This window comes from Oryx dammah, unplaced genomic scaffold (genome assembly GCF_014754425.2).
Source record: "Oryx dammah isolate SB20612 unplaced genomic scaffold, SCBI_Odam_1.1 HiC_scaffold_29, whole genome shotgun sequence".
Lineage (NCBI taxonomy): Eukaryota > Metazoa > Chordata > Mammalia > Artiodactyla > Bovidae > Oryx > Oryx dammah.
In genome coordinates this window covers 89,084,528-89,101,099 of record NW_024070213.1, presented here as the reverse complement: position 1 = coordinate 89,101,099, position 16,572 = coordinate 89,084,528, and the positions used below count along the sequence as shown (strand labels likewise).

At 39.9% G+C, this 16,572-nt stretch overlaps 1 protein-coding gene across 3 annotated transcripts in view; it reads right to left on the bottom strand.

Annotated features, from left to right (window-relative positions):
• SCN8A (sodium voltage-gated channel alpha subunit 8) overlaps positions 1–16,572 on the bottom strand; it is a 130,442-nt gene that overhangs the window by 87,980 nt on the left and 25,890 nt on the right. For 2 of the 3 annotated variants that reach the window (XM_040234171.1, XM_040234170.1), the window contains exons 2-5: positions 12,034–12,152; positions 9,939–10,028; positions 8,957–9,085; positions 7,075–7,166 (exon numbers count right to left, since the gene is read on the bottom strand). In XM_040234171.1, coding sequence (XP_040090105.1) covers positions 7,075–7,166; positions 8,957–9,085; positions 9,939–10,028; positions 12,034–12,152 — 430 coding nt within the window. Of the gene's footprint in view, positions 1–7,074; positions 7,167–7,323; positions 7,416–8,956; positions 9,086–9,938; positions 10,029–12,033; positions 12,153–16,572 lie in introns of all 3 variants that reach the window. The other variant, XM_040234172.1, reaches the window with a different exon arrangement.

Genomic DNA, 16,572 nt, shown 5'->3' with positions numbered 1-16,572 from the left:
AGAGTGGGCCTTTCCTGGAGGCTGTGACCACCAAAGGGATCAGGAAGAGCTTGCCTGGGCTCCAGCACATAACGCATTTCAAGCCTGATTCCTTCTGCTCACAGGACTGAGCAGAAAGAGCACAAGGCAGGAATAAGAAAGCAGGAATTCTGGGCCTGGCTCAGCCTCTATTTAAGATGCACTGTGTTTCAGAACAAACTTAAGGTCACCTCCCAGTCTCATTTTCTCGTACACCGGACATGGATAAGCATAAGACCACCTGGCAGTGGGCAGTGGAGGAGCTAAAAGCCTTTAAAAGTAGGGTAGAGATATTTGTTCGCGATTTGAAGTGGTTGGAGTTTCAATCTTTCATTCCTAAAGTTTTGGGAAACTGTGTATCACTATCATGCAGTTAGGTAAGAAGGTATTGGTGGTATAAAATAAAAGGCAGCTATAGAGAAGGAAAAATTGTCCCCGTGTTATGAAACTTATTTCAGTAAGTTGCTAAGGAACAGAGAAGTCCTTCGCTACATTTGGTTGGGTTGAAGCAGGTGTATATTGGGTCAATAACTCAATTCTAGGTCCCTAAAATGACAGTTATGTTTTCAAAAAGAGTGATTTTTTTTTTAAAGAGTAGTCGACAAATCAGAATGGAAAAGAACATAAAAAGAATGTATATATATGTGTATACCTGAGTCACTTTTGCTTTACATCAGTAATTAACACAACATTGTAATTCAACTCTACATCAATAAAAAATAATAAAAAAAGAGTAGTTAATAGGTCACTGCAGAATGGCTGTAAAGTTTCTTTTCTTGCCTTCTTTATGAAGAGCTCATACAGCAATCTCTCTTGAATGGCTCAATCACCTATCTAAACATTTGATGGCAGTTTCAAGCCACTTTTTACTTCTATTTTCATGAACTGAGTTGTTAGCTATCATCTGTATCAGTAACAAGAGGATAAAACTTTAAAACAGTCAAACCAATGCATCTGTGACATTAATTCACTTTTAAAAACATATAATTTGAGCATAAGTCTAATCTGATTTTCCTTGGCTGGGAACTTTCTGGACAGTTCCAAGCCCCATACAACAGGAAATTCCAGGCAGTGAGCTCAAACCATCTTCTATTCCATAAGGCCAGGCTCCCAGCAGCTTTGTTTGCAGGAAGTGACCTTCTCTTAGTAGTTAGATGTTAGGGTGGACAACTGACCTAAATCTAGATCCTGAATTCCAGGAATTTGGAATGGGGCAAGAGAGAGTCCAGTAGCCTTTCAAGTGGTGGGAATGATAATAAATAAATGTGGGAGCTAGGTGGTAGCCATATTCTATCGTTATATTAGGATATGTCTGAGAAGTAAAGGCAGTATGCCTAGACACAGAAAAAGGAAACAGATGCAAGGAGAAGAGAAATATAAAGACAAGGTAGTCCTTGGTGTCTAGGGCTTGCTGGCTCTGTGTTCCGGTTTCACTGGCTTCCAGAAGCCCCCAAACATTCCAGCCTTCAATGTCCTTGAAGGATGCTTGTATCTTTCTACTTTCAACCAGAGATGTTCAACTAAGACACCAACCCTACATGGAACTCCTTGTTTTTCTGGGGATGGACCTGAACACTCACAATCAGCTGGTTCAACATCTGTTCTCCATAAACCAGAGGCCACTGCTGACGAAATCTGTAAACATGAGTCCAGAAGGCTAAAAAATATTTTTCAAGTGTTCTGCTTTGAGGTCTGATCAACAACTTGGTGAAGTTCTTTCAGCTTTCAAGAAGTTTAAAATAAAAACTTAAGTTGGAAATGGTATTCATAGGGCCACAAAGGAACAAATCTTAATTAAACAAAACTGATCACTAAATAACAGAACGGCCATCCAAAAAGTTTATTCTCTAAGATTCTCATCCAGATTGTTAGGAGAAAATCAGAAGGAGGCAGAGGAAGAAGAAAGGTGATTAGCTTGATGGCTGTAGTGAAGGTAAGCACACAATGACTCAGCAACATTCAATGTAAACAGTCACTGCATTCACTCAGGCATCAGCCAAGATTCTTCTTCCTTCCATAAGAGTTGATAACTGCAAACGACCATATCTGCAGACATCAATGCCAATTTAAGGAGATGACGCCCTCAATGCTTTTCTTAAGCTTAACCTTCATAGTCTGGGTAGCAGTGGCTGCCACATACTAGTTAATGCAGCCAAGCAAAAGTGCTCCCCCTGCAACCAGCAACACAGGCCAAAAAAGCTAAGAAGTTGCTGGCAGAATTCTTGACGCGATGCATGCAGCACTGGAGAATACCACCGCTCTGGCTTTAAGGATAAGCTGTCTACTTCCTCTGCTGGTTCACAATACTACATACCAGAACAAGCAAGAAAACCGACTATCCAAAACAGAGCAGAATGCTCCTCCATGTGACTCCTACACAAGAGAGTGTGCGACAGAAGCCACAGGGGGGCAAGCTGGACAGTGAGAACTCTTGGAAAAGGCTAACGGGAACCAGCACTGGGATGTGTCTGAGCAGAAGCAGTTAATACATTCACTACAGAACAAGGAAGGGCAGCTGGACCTAATGTACAGAAAGGTCAGCTACCAGACAGGAAGTGGGACACTTAACGAACTCTGAGAAGCAAGGGAAGCTGCTACCACATTATTCCACCCGGTGTTCAAAGGCACCTCAACCTCCTGTCTCATTTCCTGATGCCCCGCGATCCCTTGAATAAATGAACAAAGCCTGCTTACGTGCTGAATCCAGAGAAATCAGCTGTGCATACTGGGATCAAGATTTTCCACCAGGCTGATGCCAGATTATAAATAGTCAATTTATCTCTCCTGGTTTGTGACTCAGGTTGAGAAATCTTACGGGTTTGAAGCCACATGAGCTATTCCTCCTACAAAATGAACATCGGAACAGGCCTCAACAGCCGTTAGCAGGCAGCCCTCACAATAGTGAAGGAATGGCTCCTCAGTCCCACAGTCTGGCTCGTCCAGACAAGTCCTGGGGTACAGTTGCGCCCAGTCACCTTCTCTGCTGCAGATTCTGTCCTCCCAATGATAGCTATTAGAGGTTCTTTAGATCAAGAGTAACGTGCGAGAGACTTGGGGGCCCTAGATTTCTTTACTCAAGACCAGAGAGATTCATATCACACAGTCTGACCACAATGAAACTAGCTCCCAGTGGTGGGGCAGGGAGATCCCATGAGCCCTCGGTGTTCCGCTCAGGACGATGGTGGTACACTTCAGCTGTCTACCCGGAGAAACAATGTGGAAAAAGGAGAAATACAAAAGCTACTGGATTGATAACCAGCGTATTTTAAAAGAAACAATGAGTCCCAATGCAGTCTTAAAATGCATTCTATCCCCCTTCACTATGCAGTAGAAATTGCTACATTCATAATGGGGACATTTTTAAAAAATGCTTTCTTTGTGAATACTGGGGTGGGAGGGAGAAGGACCTCTCATTTCCCCTGCTTTGTATCTGATACCATAGGTAAAGAGACAGAGAAGGTAAAAGAAATGAAAGCAGAGAAATATCAAACCCAGGAGAAAAATAATCAAGAAATAACAGCTCTAAAGAGAGCAAAATGGCGAACAGAAGGAGTGCTTTCAATGATGATGGAAATGAAAATGGACCAACAGCGAGGCCCTCCCAACCAGTTTTATTTACACCAGTAAGCGCTATTCTCTAAGGAAACTCTGAGACACCTGCTTTAAGATGTCCACCCTATCTTGGGGGCACGTCAGTCCTGTGGCATGTGGCCAAAGCACGCAGAGGATGAAACTTCTGACAGTCACTCAGAAGTTCCTTTTTGTACCCAGATACATACAAAGTAAAAACAAAGTTTTAAGACATACAGCCTTCTATACAGAATACTTCAATGTCAAGTTGAATCTGGCAAGTTCCAGACCAAAAGAAAATTTTAAAGGGTCTTTTCCTGTAACTGATCCCTTTAGCACAGTTTGCGTGGCACCGTTCTTCAAGTCGAGTCCTCTGAAGCAAAGGGAAATCATGAATGATAGGAATCCAAGTCTTGAGTTAGCAAATAAAGAGGATCAGAATGCGAGTTTACTCTTTTCTAAGCCACAAGAAGGGTCTACACTGAAGCATCCTGTATAAAAGGCTGTACTCTCCAATCTTCAGGAAGTCCTGGCTGCCGTAACACATCCAGACTATCTACCAACATCAGCCCAGGTGAGCAGGGTAAGTGCTCTAGGAGAGGAAAAACGCTCAGAAAGGGAGTTGAGAACTCCGCGAGATCTTACAGGTCCCTCGTCAGTTCTGTGGTAGATCTCCCTTCTGTTTTTGGCAGCTTCGGCAAAAGCCTACATACAGTCAAAGTGGGAGCAGAAGAAGGTAAAGAAAGTAACAATTCCACTGAAGTGGCCTATGAGAAAACTTGGTACGCAAAGCAGTGGCTTTTATTCAGAGGGAGCTATGGCCCCTCTCTGTGACAGCAGAGTCAAAATGACTCAGATTTCCAATCAAGAGATGGCTCAGGTCCACTGACTCAGACTGGTATTCCCATCGCAGAAGGAGACCTGGGTAACAGGTAGGTAGGCACAGGGCAACAGCTCTCCACAAGTAGAATCAAGAGCAAAAGAACTTAGGATAAAAAGTCACACTTTAAGAATTGACTATATCATTGACTTTATTATCCCTTTAAGTTATTGTCAAAAACCTTCCAAAGCCAGCTCAACTAGGAGGTGCTTCTAGAAATAGGAATCCAATAATTTATTTTAAACTGTGAAGTTGGTATCTAAATCTTCACCCAAACTCTTTATTTGGGTGTAGGTTTCTTCTTTTTTAATTGCTACTGCTAAAATCATTTGGAGAGGGCTATTACAGGCCAGGCACTGTGTTTATAGATATATATTTATAATACAGAGTGGAAAACTAGACATTAATATATACCTATAAAACTAGAACATTAAGGATAAATAACGTGACATCAGTCAGAGTTATCTTGCAGAAATGCTGTGGTCAGAAGTTAATCATACAGCAGAGACAGAGGCTAAGAGCTGCAGCAGAGATAGCATCTGCTGCCCTAGTTAGTGAGGAGAGCACAGCTTTCCAATTTAGTTCTGGAAGAGAAGTTTTGAGATCCCAAGAACATAAAGGGACAGATGCCTTGCGGAGTACACCGGGGAAAGTGAGCAGAAAACACGGCATCATATTTAAAAGAGGCCAGAGGAGGAAAGAGACCAAAGGAAATGACAGTAAAGACTTGGTAGTATAGATGTCTTACCAAAAGGAAAAAAAAAAAGACAAGGACTGCTTAAAGGTTAGGCCGCCATCAACAAGCTTCATAAAGGTGCCTAGAGAATGAGCTGGATTTTCTGTCAGATGGATTTATTACTAAAATGGCTAAGAACTAAACTTTGATAAGTCTCGCTTATAGTTTTTTGCCAATAAGAATATACTCTAGGGGACTTCCCCAATGTTCCAGTGGTTGGGACTTTGCCTTCCCACGTATGGGGTGTGAGTTCAATCCCTGGTTGAGGAGCTAAGATCATACATGCCTGGCTGCCAAAAAAATCAACCCATAAAACAGAGGCAATATTGTAACAAACACAATAAGGACCTTGAAGATGGTTCATATGAAAAAAAAAAAATCTTAAAAAAAAAAAAGAATATACTCCACTGACATCTAGCCTCTGGTTGACAAGAAGTAAGCTACCATTGCTAAAAATAAAGTAATTCATTCTCAATAGGGCAGTAATTTATGGGCCCACATCATGGCCCAAGTTTGTAAATGGAGAAACAGAGATTTACCTCCCTGAGGTTCTCAGTCAGCAGAATTCTACCTCTGTGCTTCCCTCTCTCTGGATTTGCTATCTAGACAACGTTGAAAAGGAAAAAACAGGAGTATTTTTGGTGCAGCCCCAAGAAGAGCCATGCGATGCCTGGAATAGGATGCCTCTGTTCTTCATGTTTCTGTTTCCACAAAACTGCAGTGGAAAGCCTGCCCTCTTGGGAGTCTTCCTTCCCTAAAAATTCCTGAATATAACCAAAGTCCAACCAGCGACAACACAGTCTAGACTCCTGCCATGTTTCTGCCATGTTAGTTAGTCTACTAACTAAGATATATTTCCTTCCAGATTTCAAGACTGGTCTTCTGAAAGATAGTTATTACTGGGCAGCAAGGATTTGAATTAAATTAATAGATCTCAACCTTGGGGGGCCATCAATGGGCTTTGCTGGGAAGGCGGTGCCTGTGAAATTTCACCTGGTTCTCAAAAGGATACAAAACCTTCAAAAGGTTAAGAACCATTCTCAATCAGAATCAAGAAAGAGGCAAAAAATGTAAAGACTGTCAATCAACTACCTCTCAACTAGCCCAGTTACTTTTTTTTCCTTGTAAAGTTTTTGTACTTTTTTGTTTGCCCATGTGCTTAGATGTATCTTATCTTACCTTTGACTTTTTTTTTTAATGGCACTCAAATAAGCTTTCATTGGGATTTATGTCTGAGAATGGTCTCTGAATATATATGTAATAGATATCTACTGGTTCTCATTCTAGTGAATTAGACAGTAACAGTATGTGATATACAGTGATTATTAAAGTTCAGGTCACTAACACCAAGGCTCTTAAATTTGTCTGGAACACTGGACTAGTCAAGGGGGTAAGGGCTCCTCTGTGATTAAATAATTCCATTAACACAGTAACAGTACAAGTGCAATTCTTCGAATAACATCCCATCAGCAAACCATGCGACAGGAAGCCTAGAAATCACAAGCAATGGAATGATGGTGAATGTTAAAATTACTGTAATTCCACGAGGCCAGGAAGCAAATGATTCATATTCAAACAGACAACTAGCTCCGTGACAATTTTTTCAGGTATCTTAAGATCCAAGTGACTCTTAAGCACGTGCTTTTTCAGAGCATGGATGGAATGGGGGTTGCATGCCTTGCAAGCACTGTCAGAGCAACTTTGGCTTCAGGACCAAAGAGCCGTTCCAGAGAACATCTCCTGGGAAGAGCATGCGAAATGCAAGGCCATCTCAGCTGTGCTGGCGCTGCTTCAGGGTATGGTGGACAGAGCCAATGGAGGGGAGAAGAGGAGATGAGGCAAAGTCAGTCTGGTGCTTAAATTTTCTCACCTGGAATTACAGAGATAGTTTTCAAAGCTCGGAGAACCCTGAATGTTCTCAGCGCTGAGACATTGCCCAGGTCCACAAACTCTGTCACATATCTGTAGTAAGGGAGGTCACGCACAGACACAAATGACAAACACGGACACAAACACAAACACCAAAGGAAAAAAAACAAAACCACAACAAAACAAAAAGTACAATACGTCACATCAGGGCCCTAACCCAACACCTAACACCAACCCCGGGCCGTCTTACCTGGGATTACCGAAATAGTTTTCAAAGCCCTCAGAACCCTGAAAGTGCGTAGAGCTGAAACATTGCCTAGGTTTACAAACTCTGTTATATACCTGCAGAATCAAACCAAAGTTAACTTGTAATGGTACCACTGGGTGAGGGTTTGAGAATAGGGGTAAGAAAGGGTCTTATAAGTAAGATATGATTTCATTTTTTTCCTTGAAAAAGAAAAGTTTCAAATACAAGCATTTAAGGAACACATTTTATTTTTTTCAGTTGGGCAAGGAGAAATCCAAAGTGTATCTGAAAGAAGTGATACCACCAGAAGGCTCTTGGGGCTTTCTCACGCGGCATCATGATGTGCAGATCCCAATCAGAATGACTACTCTTAGTCCATTCTCTTTTTCCAGTTAAAAGGAAGGCCAGGAGGGATTCAAAGGCTTATGTCTCCAAGTTTTGTGAACAATTTCTTAGGAAAAGGAGACAGATTTCTGCAGCAGGAGCCCCATATAAATAAATCTACATTAAAATAACTTCCTAGTTGACAATGGAAAAAAATGCCTAAATCTCTGCATATATGACTTATCCAAGAGTTGTCTGCATATCACTGTAGTAATGTCTACATATGAAGTTTTAGCTTGTGACATACAGGAAAAACCAGATCATGGGATCAGAGCCAATATTCTGTTAAGTGTTTATTTAATCACCAGCTCTGTGCCTAGCAAGCACACTTACATTTTAAATAAACACCAGTATGTATTCATAATGCTGGAAAGCTAGAAATTTTCTTAATATAACAGAAAGTCAAAGTTCCAGTTTCAAATGTTCAGTGTATATCATCCATTCAGACTTTATAGTTGAAATACATCTTTGTATCAGATGCTCAGACCCAAACATATACAAATGCACTCAATTTCTTACATATCTGCGTGCACACATACAAACACACACACAATCTACACTAAACCTTCACCCCCTATCAACCCACGAAACACTTTCCCCAACATGAAAATACAAATAAAGTCTGCTACACCTCTTCTATCACCATCTAAGTTTCCTAAAGAGATACATTTTCATTGTTAAAACAACACTAATTATACAGAGCAGCTAGCATGCCAATGTGGGGTTACACTGCTCCCAAGTAATAATAGTTTGAAGCTCTGGTCAGCAATTCTTTAGAAAGTGAGCAGATTGGATACTTGGCTTATGTTTTGACTCTAAAATGTGCTCTGAATTCTGCAACATCTGGACAGCCTCAAGAAATTACATGTAACATAATATACTCAGGAAACTGAGTTCCAGCCTAAGGTTTACACCTAAAAAATATGAAGTCTTCACCAAGGCCTCCTAGTGATAACTGTGTACACCCTGGTCAGTGTTATAGGGGGAAACAAAATATAAGGCAGTTGCAATAAAAAATCACCTCCTACTTTTGCTCCCATCTGCTCATCTTCTCCCATATGCACACACTGCCACTGCCTGAACCCCAAGAGGCCTTCATAAGAAAGAATCAGACATGTCATACCACTTTACATGGTTATCCTTTAGTTCCTCACACAACTAAGCCCATAAACTCACACTTACACTGTCATACAGACAACCCGAGTACAACCACACACACCCAGAACACCAATAAAGTAAGCAGAGAACTTACGCCATCATGATGACACTGAAATCTAACCAGTTCCATGGATCCCGTAAAAAGGTAAAGCCATCTATGCAGAAACCTCTTGCAATGATTTTCACTAGTGATTCAAACGTATAAATCCCTGTGAATGTGTACCTGTCGAAAAAATGGACAGCTTGAGGCAATTTCTTAACAGAAAGGAACTTTAAATGAGCCTTCTAAGAGAGCAGTTGCCGACATGCATCCTCACTAACAGAGACAAAACAGAAGGACACAACTGATGCAGCAGAAAGGCAATGAGGAAGAGAAAGGGATGCATCTAATGACAATTACTGAAATGCACAAACCAAGAAAGCTGGAATGTGGCACTGGGTCCTGAAGGGCATCACCAAGGAACAGCTCTGTACTGCCACCTACCACGTGATCATTTTGAACCAGGAAAGGAGGCCCCAGAGCTAATTTTCACTTGAAACAAGTCAACAAGAAAAGGAAAGCTAAAGCTGGAGAAAAAGGCAGTATCATCAGGAATTGAGAGTAGAAGATGGTGATGGGCCAGTCAAAGCTTTGGCTACCACAGGCTACCACAGGAAAGGGCAGAGGTGGTAAGTCGTCACTTCCACGGCAGCCTTTCTCTTTGTAGAGTTGATTTCTAAGGATATTTCTTCAATTCCACATGTATCCTCACCCACTCCGTGAAATAAAACGTGGGCAATAATCCGGAAACAATAATTTCCAGAGTTGATTTCTAAGGATACTTACTTCTTAAATTGCAGATGTATCCTCACCCACTCAGTGAAATAAAAAATGGGTAATAACCTAGAAATAATAATTTCCAGAGTTGATGTCTAAGGATATTTCCTAAATTCCACATGTATCCTCATCCATCTCTGTCACATGGAAAGTGGGCAAATGATTTTCTTCCTTGATGGATAAGCTGTGCAGTGCAAGATGCAGTAAGTAGAAATATTTAAAACAAGCGAGCAGAAAAATAAATACATGAGATACTTACTCCACATTCTTCGACCAGTCAGGAGGGTTACTAAAAGTCATGAATACACAGTTGGTCAAAATAGTGCACATAATGATCATGCTAAACACTGTAGAAAAGAGTCAAGGGAGAATACACAAACTCTGGCCTGCTTTTATCCTCAGGAAGCAAACATTTCACATTAAGTATCATGAGAATTAAAATCAGTAACCTGAGAGGAGACAAAGCACAGAGGAGGAAACAGCAAGGTGATAATGAAAACTGTGGCTGCCCCCATGAACCGTATGAGCGCCACCGCAGGTATCCACACCCGGCCAGAGAGCGGGAGTGGGCGCAGCAGGGCGGCCACTCTTTTTCAAAAGGGCTGTCACTGTTCTCCTCTTGGATAAACATTTCTCCTTCTTACCATTTATGCCTCTAAATACCTTTTTGCCCAATAACCAGAAATTTTGCAGTCTGCCAGATGCCAAAATCATCGGATGAGAAAAACAAATTAAATCTTATCTGTTATTGAGGAGTCATTTATTGTTAATTATCTTGCCTTACCAATTATTTGGAAATGTTCATGTATTTAACAGCTTACTTTTTTTTCCATAGCCCTTCAAAGGGCTGTGTCCTTGCAGGGCAAGGCAACAGTTAATGTCTGTGGAATCTGTCAAGTTTGGGAAACCAGTTGTGGTAAGGACTGGGTAAGGATTTTAAGGACATCTACACCACTGTGCTCCTAAGAATTAGGTAACAAGGCAAACTCATCTGATCTTTCTGAGAGTGTCCAGGAATGTTTATGGGTAGCAAATCATTTTGCTGCCATTTCAATTACATCCAAGATCTTGCTCAGCCCTTCTTGTTCTTGTCTGGCTTAGTCATTAAGTTGTGTCCGACTCTTAAGACCCCATGGACTGTAGCCCACCAGGCTCCTCTGTCCATGGAATTTTCCAGGCAAGAATACTGGAGTGGGTTGCCATTTCCTTCTCCATGTTCTTGTTTACTGAGAAGAATTAAACTGCTTTAGATCAATACGAGTTACTTAAACTGCACAGAAGTCATATCTCATTTGTTACTAATTCACTCTCTCTTGCTAGTGGCATTCACTACCTTCATTTTATTAGTGGAGTTTTAAAAAGGAAGAACACTTCTTACAGCTGGATTTTTTGTTCCCACAGCTGGATTTTTCTTCAGGGAATAATAACATGTTCTGGTTAGAATAGAAAAAAACATCATCCTCTGATCCAACAAGAAAAGGAAAGAGTCCATTGTGAATTATTTATTTTCTTATAAACCTTTAGGTTTCAGAACTATGTTGCTTGTAAAACTCACAAATTCCAGATCAGGCTGCTAAATTCTTAACAAAAATAAAAGGTGCAAAAGCTTAACAAACCTGTTTATGAAGCAGCAACTGCTGGTTTCTTCATCCTACTTGGAGGATACAAAACTCTGAAGCATGGGACTAAGTACCGTCAAATTAAATACCAACCATGAAGGTTTAAAGTTACTAAGTGAAGTTGCTAAACCCATCACGTAATTTTTCATCTGTCATATGCTTTCCTATATTAATGAGATACAAAGTCAAGCCACATGAGTAAATTGGCATTTTCTTTTAAGGGAAGCAAAAATATACATAAAAAATTCATATCAATCCTGCAATCTAGATCTAAACCTGTGCACCAAAGAGGCCATTTAATCTTAGAGATTATCTTACTTCCTAAACTTGTGGTTTAAGAAATCAAAGCAGATCTCTAAAATACTTGCTCAATTATTTATAGTAGCTTTTCAAAAATTCTAATTGGGCTTTAATATGTAAAAAAGCTGAATAATATAACTTGTTATGAAATTACTAAAGTCTGAGTGCTTTAAAAATTAAGACATCAGTAAAGCTACCATCTTAACTTGTCCCTCTTAATGATACCCACAAAATTCCAGATTCCCGTGATATCATCCTAAGAAAAAAGAATCTGCTGAAGCTCAGCTAAGGCTTTAGCAGAAGTTCTGACTGGAGGAATAGTCAGCTACACCACTGATAAAATAGTTAATATACAATTAGGTGGCGGACATCCAGAAACACATACCAGTGACCACACAACGGCTGCACTCACTCCACATTTGCAGAAAAGGATATGAATGTATCAAAATTTTAATAGCTATTCTTCTTATCAGGTTAAAAGGACTTAAAATGTACAAGGCAGGCGTGGCACTAAATCTGAAGAGAGTTTTCCCTCTGTTTAATACTACAAAGGTCTGTGGAGAAAGAAAGAGAAAAATTATTAAAGCACAGGAATTAATCACCACATGAAATAACATTTATCTAGGCAAGAAATTAACTCAAATGGACCCATGTTTTACTTCCCAATTTGGTGTCTAAGGCAAGAAACCTTAAGGCAATATACGAAGGCAAGAGAAGCCACTTTCCCTTACCTCCCTCCCCTGCACTGCTCCAGATTACATTACAAACAGATGACACTATCTTAGCAGTTTTAAATATCAGATTTTTTTTCAGAAACAAGCCATGTCAACTATACCTAAGTTATCTGTGCCTGCTCTGGACAAGATTCTGAAGTTTATTAATTCAGGATTCATTCACTCAACAAATAATTACTGAGTGCCAACTATGTGCCAGGCAATGTTCCAGGTGCTTGGGAAGGATCGGTGAACAAGACCACCCTAGTGAGAGGAGCTTATGTTCTAAGATGGGAGACAGACAATAAATAAAAAACCTAATGAGTAAGTAAATTATATCAAATGTGGTAAGTGCTGTGGGAAAAGGAGGAAGATTAGGGAAAGGCAGCTTGAGAGTGCAGGGGTCAGAGGATGGGTGAATGTTTTGTTTTTTAATTGAAATGTTATGCCAATCTCTGCTGTAACAGCAAGGTGACTCAATTCTATACATATATACATTCTTTTCCAGTATGGGTTATCCCAGGAGATTCAATGTTGTTCCCTGTGCTATACATCAGGACCTTGTTGTTCATCCATTCTAAATGTAGTAGTTGCATCTACCAACCCCAACCTCTCAGTCCATCCCTCTCAGGTGATCAGGGTAAGCCTACTGAGGAGAGAGATCTGAGCAAAGACTCAAGGAGGTGAGAGGAGTTATTCACCTTGTCGATATTTACCTACAGAGTCTACTCTATTTAGCTTTTAAGAACCTCCATTATCAGCCTTGCCAAATTCATTCAACTACATTCCTAGCATGAATCCTCCTTTCGTGCAAAACCAGAACAGGTTATAGTAATTCAAACTTTGGCCTTGGCTCTCATTGCCCATCCTACTCAGATGCCTCTTCCTATTGCATGAATTCAATTCAAATATTTTGGAGCACCTGTTTTGTGCCAAGCATTGTGCTAAGCTTCTTGGATACGAGACTGAATAAAATTGCACTTTTAGGGAAGACATATATGTGAACTAGTAATAATAAACATAAAATTCAATAACAAAAATATACGTAATGTATGAGAGGCAGCAGAAGAGAGAGATTTTTACTTTCCCATTGGATGGGCAATTCAAGGGAGGGGAGTGAGCCGGGAGGTGTTCACAAAGGCAGGTTACTAAACATTTGGAAGGGGTTTTAAAGGATAAGTGCCAATTGGGAGAGATTAATTGGGCAGATAAAGGGGGAAGGGTTAGCAAGGAAAGGGAACAGCGTAGGATTACAAAGGCACAGTAGCACAGAACTGGGGGTGCTTCCAGGGAATTGGTAAGTAATTCAGTGTTGCTGGAGGTTTAAAGAGAGGGCAAGCAGCAAACTGCGGAGCTGGAGATTCAGGGTCTGCTAGACTGAGGTCCTGTGGACACAGGCCAGTGGCCGGCACACAGCCCTGGCATCTAACAGAGCAGGTGAAGAAGCGCGTGGTCAAATGCTGGCCCCTTTAAGCAGGCTTTTGTTTTCGCTTTGTTGTTTAACTTAAAGTAGTACATGTTCATGATCATAAAAAAAGGAACAGAAGACAAGTTCCACCTCATTACTCAATGATAACCGTTGCTTGTGTATCATCTTTTCTTATGTATCTTTTAAAAACTTTTCTGTATTAATGTAAACACACAGATACAGCCTTAAAAAGACTCTTCTCTCCCTCCCTTACCCTCCCCTCAACTATACTATAAATACTCTTCTGCACCCTGCATTAAAAAATGAACCCCCACAAAGGAAAACCCAGGGCCAGATGGCTTCTCTGATGAGTTCCACCAAACATTTAAAGAATTAATATCAGTCCTTCATAAATTCTTCCAAAAAATAGAAGAAAAGGGCACACTTCCCAACTCATTCTGTAAGGCCAATATTGCCTTGATACAAAACCAGAGAGAGACATTTAAAGAAAAGAAAACTATAGACTAATATCCCTTATGAATATAGACACAAAAACCTCAACAAAATACCAGCAAACAGTATCTGGCAGCATATAAAAAAAGGATTACACACCACCAAATGGGATTTATCCCAGAAATACAAAGATAATTTAACACATGAAAGCCAATCAATGTAATACAACATATTAATAAAATAAAGGACAATTACTGCATGATCATCACAAAAGATGCATAAAAAGCACTTGACAAAATCCAAAATTCTTTCATAGTAAAATACACAGCAAACTAGTAATAGAACAGAACGTCCTTAACCTGATAAACGGCATCTATGAAAAATCCACAGCTAACATCATATTTAATGTTAAAAGACTAAAAACTTTCTCTGTAAGACCAGGAATAAGACAAAGAGTCCACTCTTATCACTTTCATTCAACATTGTACTAGATGTTCTAGACAAGGCAATTAAGCAAGTAAAACTATTTCTAATTGCAGATGAAATACATTCTTCTATGGAAAACCCCAAAGAAAATATAAACACAAAACAGAGCTCATTAACAAGTTCAGCAAGGTTCTAAGACATAAAAGCAACATATAAATATGGTTACATTTCTATACACCAGCAGAAAACAATCTGAAAATGAAATTAATACAATGCCATTTATAAGAGTATCCAAAAAAATAAAACACATAGGAATAAGTGTAACAGAAGAAGTATAAGAGTTATACACTGAAAACTATAAAACATCAGTAAAAGAAATGGGGAAAAAAGTAAATAAATGGAAAGACATCTGATGCTCATGGACTGCAAGGCTTAATATTGCTATGGTTCAGTGCAATCTCTCAAAATTTCAACTGCCTTTTTTGGCGGAAATTAACAAGATGATCCTAAGATCTGTATAGAAATTTAAGGGAATCAAATTGCAATCTTGAAAAATAAGAACAAAGTTGAGGACTCACACTTCTGCATTTTAAATCTTACAACAAAGCTATAATAATCAAAACTGGTACTAACGTAAGATTAGCCAAACACGTCAATAGGATAGAATTGAGAGTCCAGAAATAAACCCACACATCTACAGTCAACTGATTTTTGACAAGTGTGCCACGACAATCCAAAGGGGAAAGAAGAGTCTTCAATAAACGGTGGTGGGACATACAGATGCAAAAGAATGATTCCGAACCTCTGTTTCACAACTGATGTGAAAATTAACTCAAAATGGATAAAAAACCTACATGTAAAAGGTTAAAACTATAAAACTCAGTGAAGAAAACATAGGGGTAAATCTTTTTACCTTTGGATTAGGCAACAGTGTCATAGATGGGACACCGAAAGTACAAGCAACCAAGGCAAACACGGATTAAATTGAACTTCAGCAAAATTGAAAACTTCTGGGCAACAAATGACACTATTCAGAAAGTGAGAAGACATCCCAAAGAATGGGTGAAAATATTTGCAAATCGTGTATCTAATAAGGGTTTTGCAGCCAGACTAGCTTACAAAAACACCTACAACTCAGTAAAGAGACAAACAATTCAAGTTAAAAATGGGCAAGGATCTGAATAGACATTTCTACAAAGCAGACATACAAACAGCTAATAAGCACATGAAAAGACACTCAATATTATTAGTCATTAGAGAAATGCAAATAAAACCACAATGAGATACGACTTTACACCCATTAGAATGGTAATACTTTTTTAAAAGAACATGGAAAATAACAAATGTTGGCAAGAATATAAAGAAACTGGAACTCTCATATATTATTGGTAGGAATGGAAAATGGTTCAGCCACCTTGGAAAACAGCTGACAGTTCCTCAAAAGTTAAACACTGAGATACCATACAACCTAGCAATTCCACTCCTAGCTATATACACCCAGGAGAACTGAAAATAGGTTCACACAAAAATGTATACATGGATGTTCATAAAAGCATCAAAATACTGCAAAAGTGGAAACAACCCATCAACGGACAAAAACGTAAACAAAATGTGGTATATGTCCATATGATGGGGTATAGTATCCAGTCTTAAAAGGGTTGAAATTCTGACATCTGCTAAACATGGATGGACCTAGAAGACATTGCTGCTGCTGCTAAGTCGCTTCAGTCGTGTTCGACTCTGTGCGATCCCATAGATGGAAGCCAACCAGGCTCCCCCGTCCCTGGGATTCTCCAGGCAAGAACACTGGAGTGGGTTGCCATTTCCTTCTCCAATACATGAAAGTGAAAAGTGAAAGTGAAGTCGCTCTGTCGTGTCCGACTCTGAGCGACCCCATGGACTGCAGCCCACCAGGCTCCGCCGCCCATGGGATTTTCCAGGCAAGAGTACTGGAGTGGGGTGCCATTGCCTTCT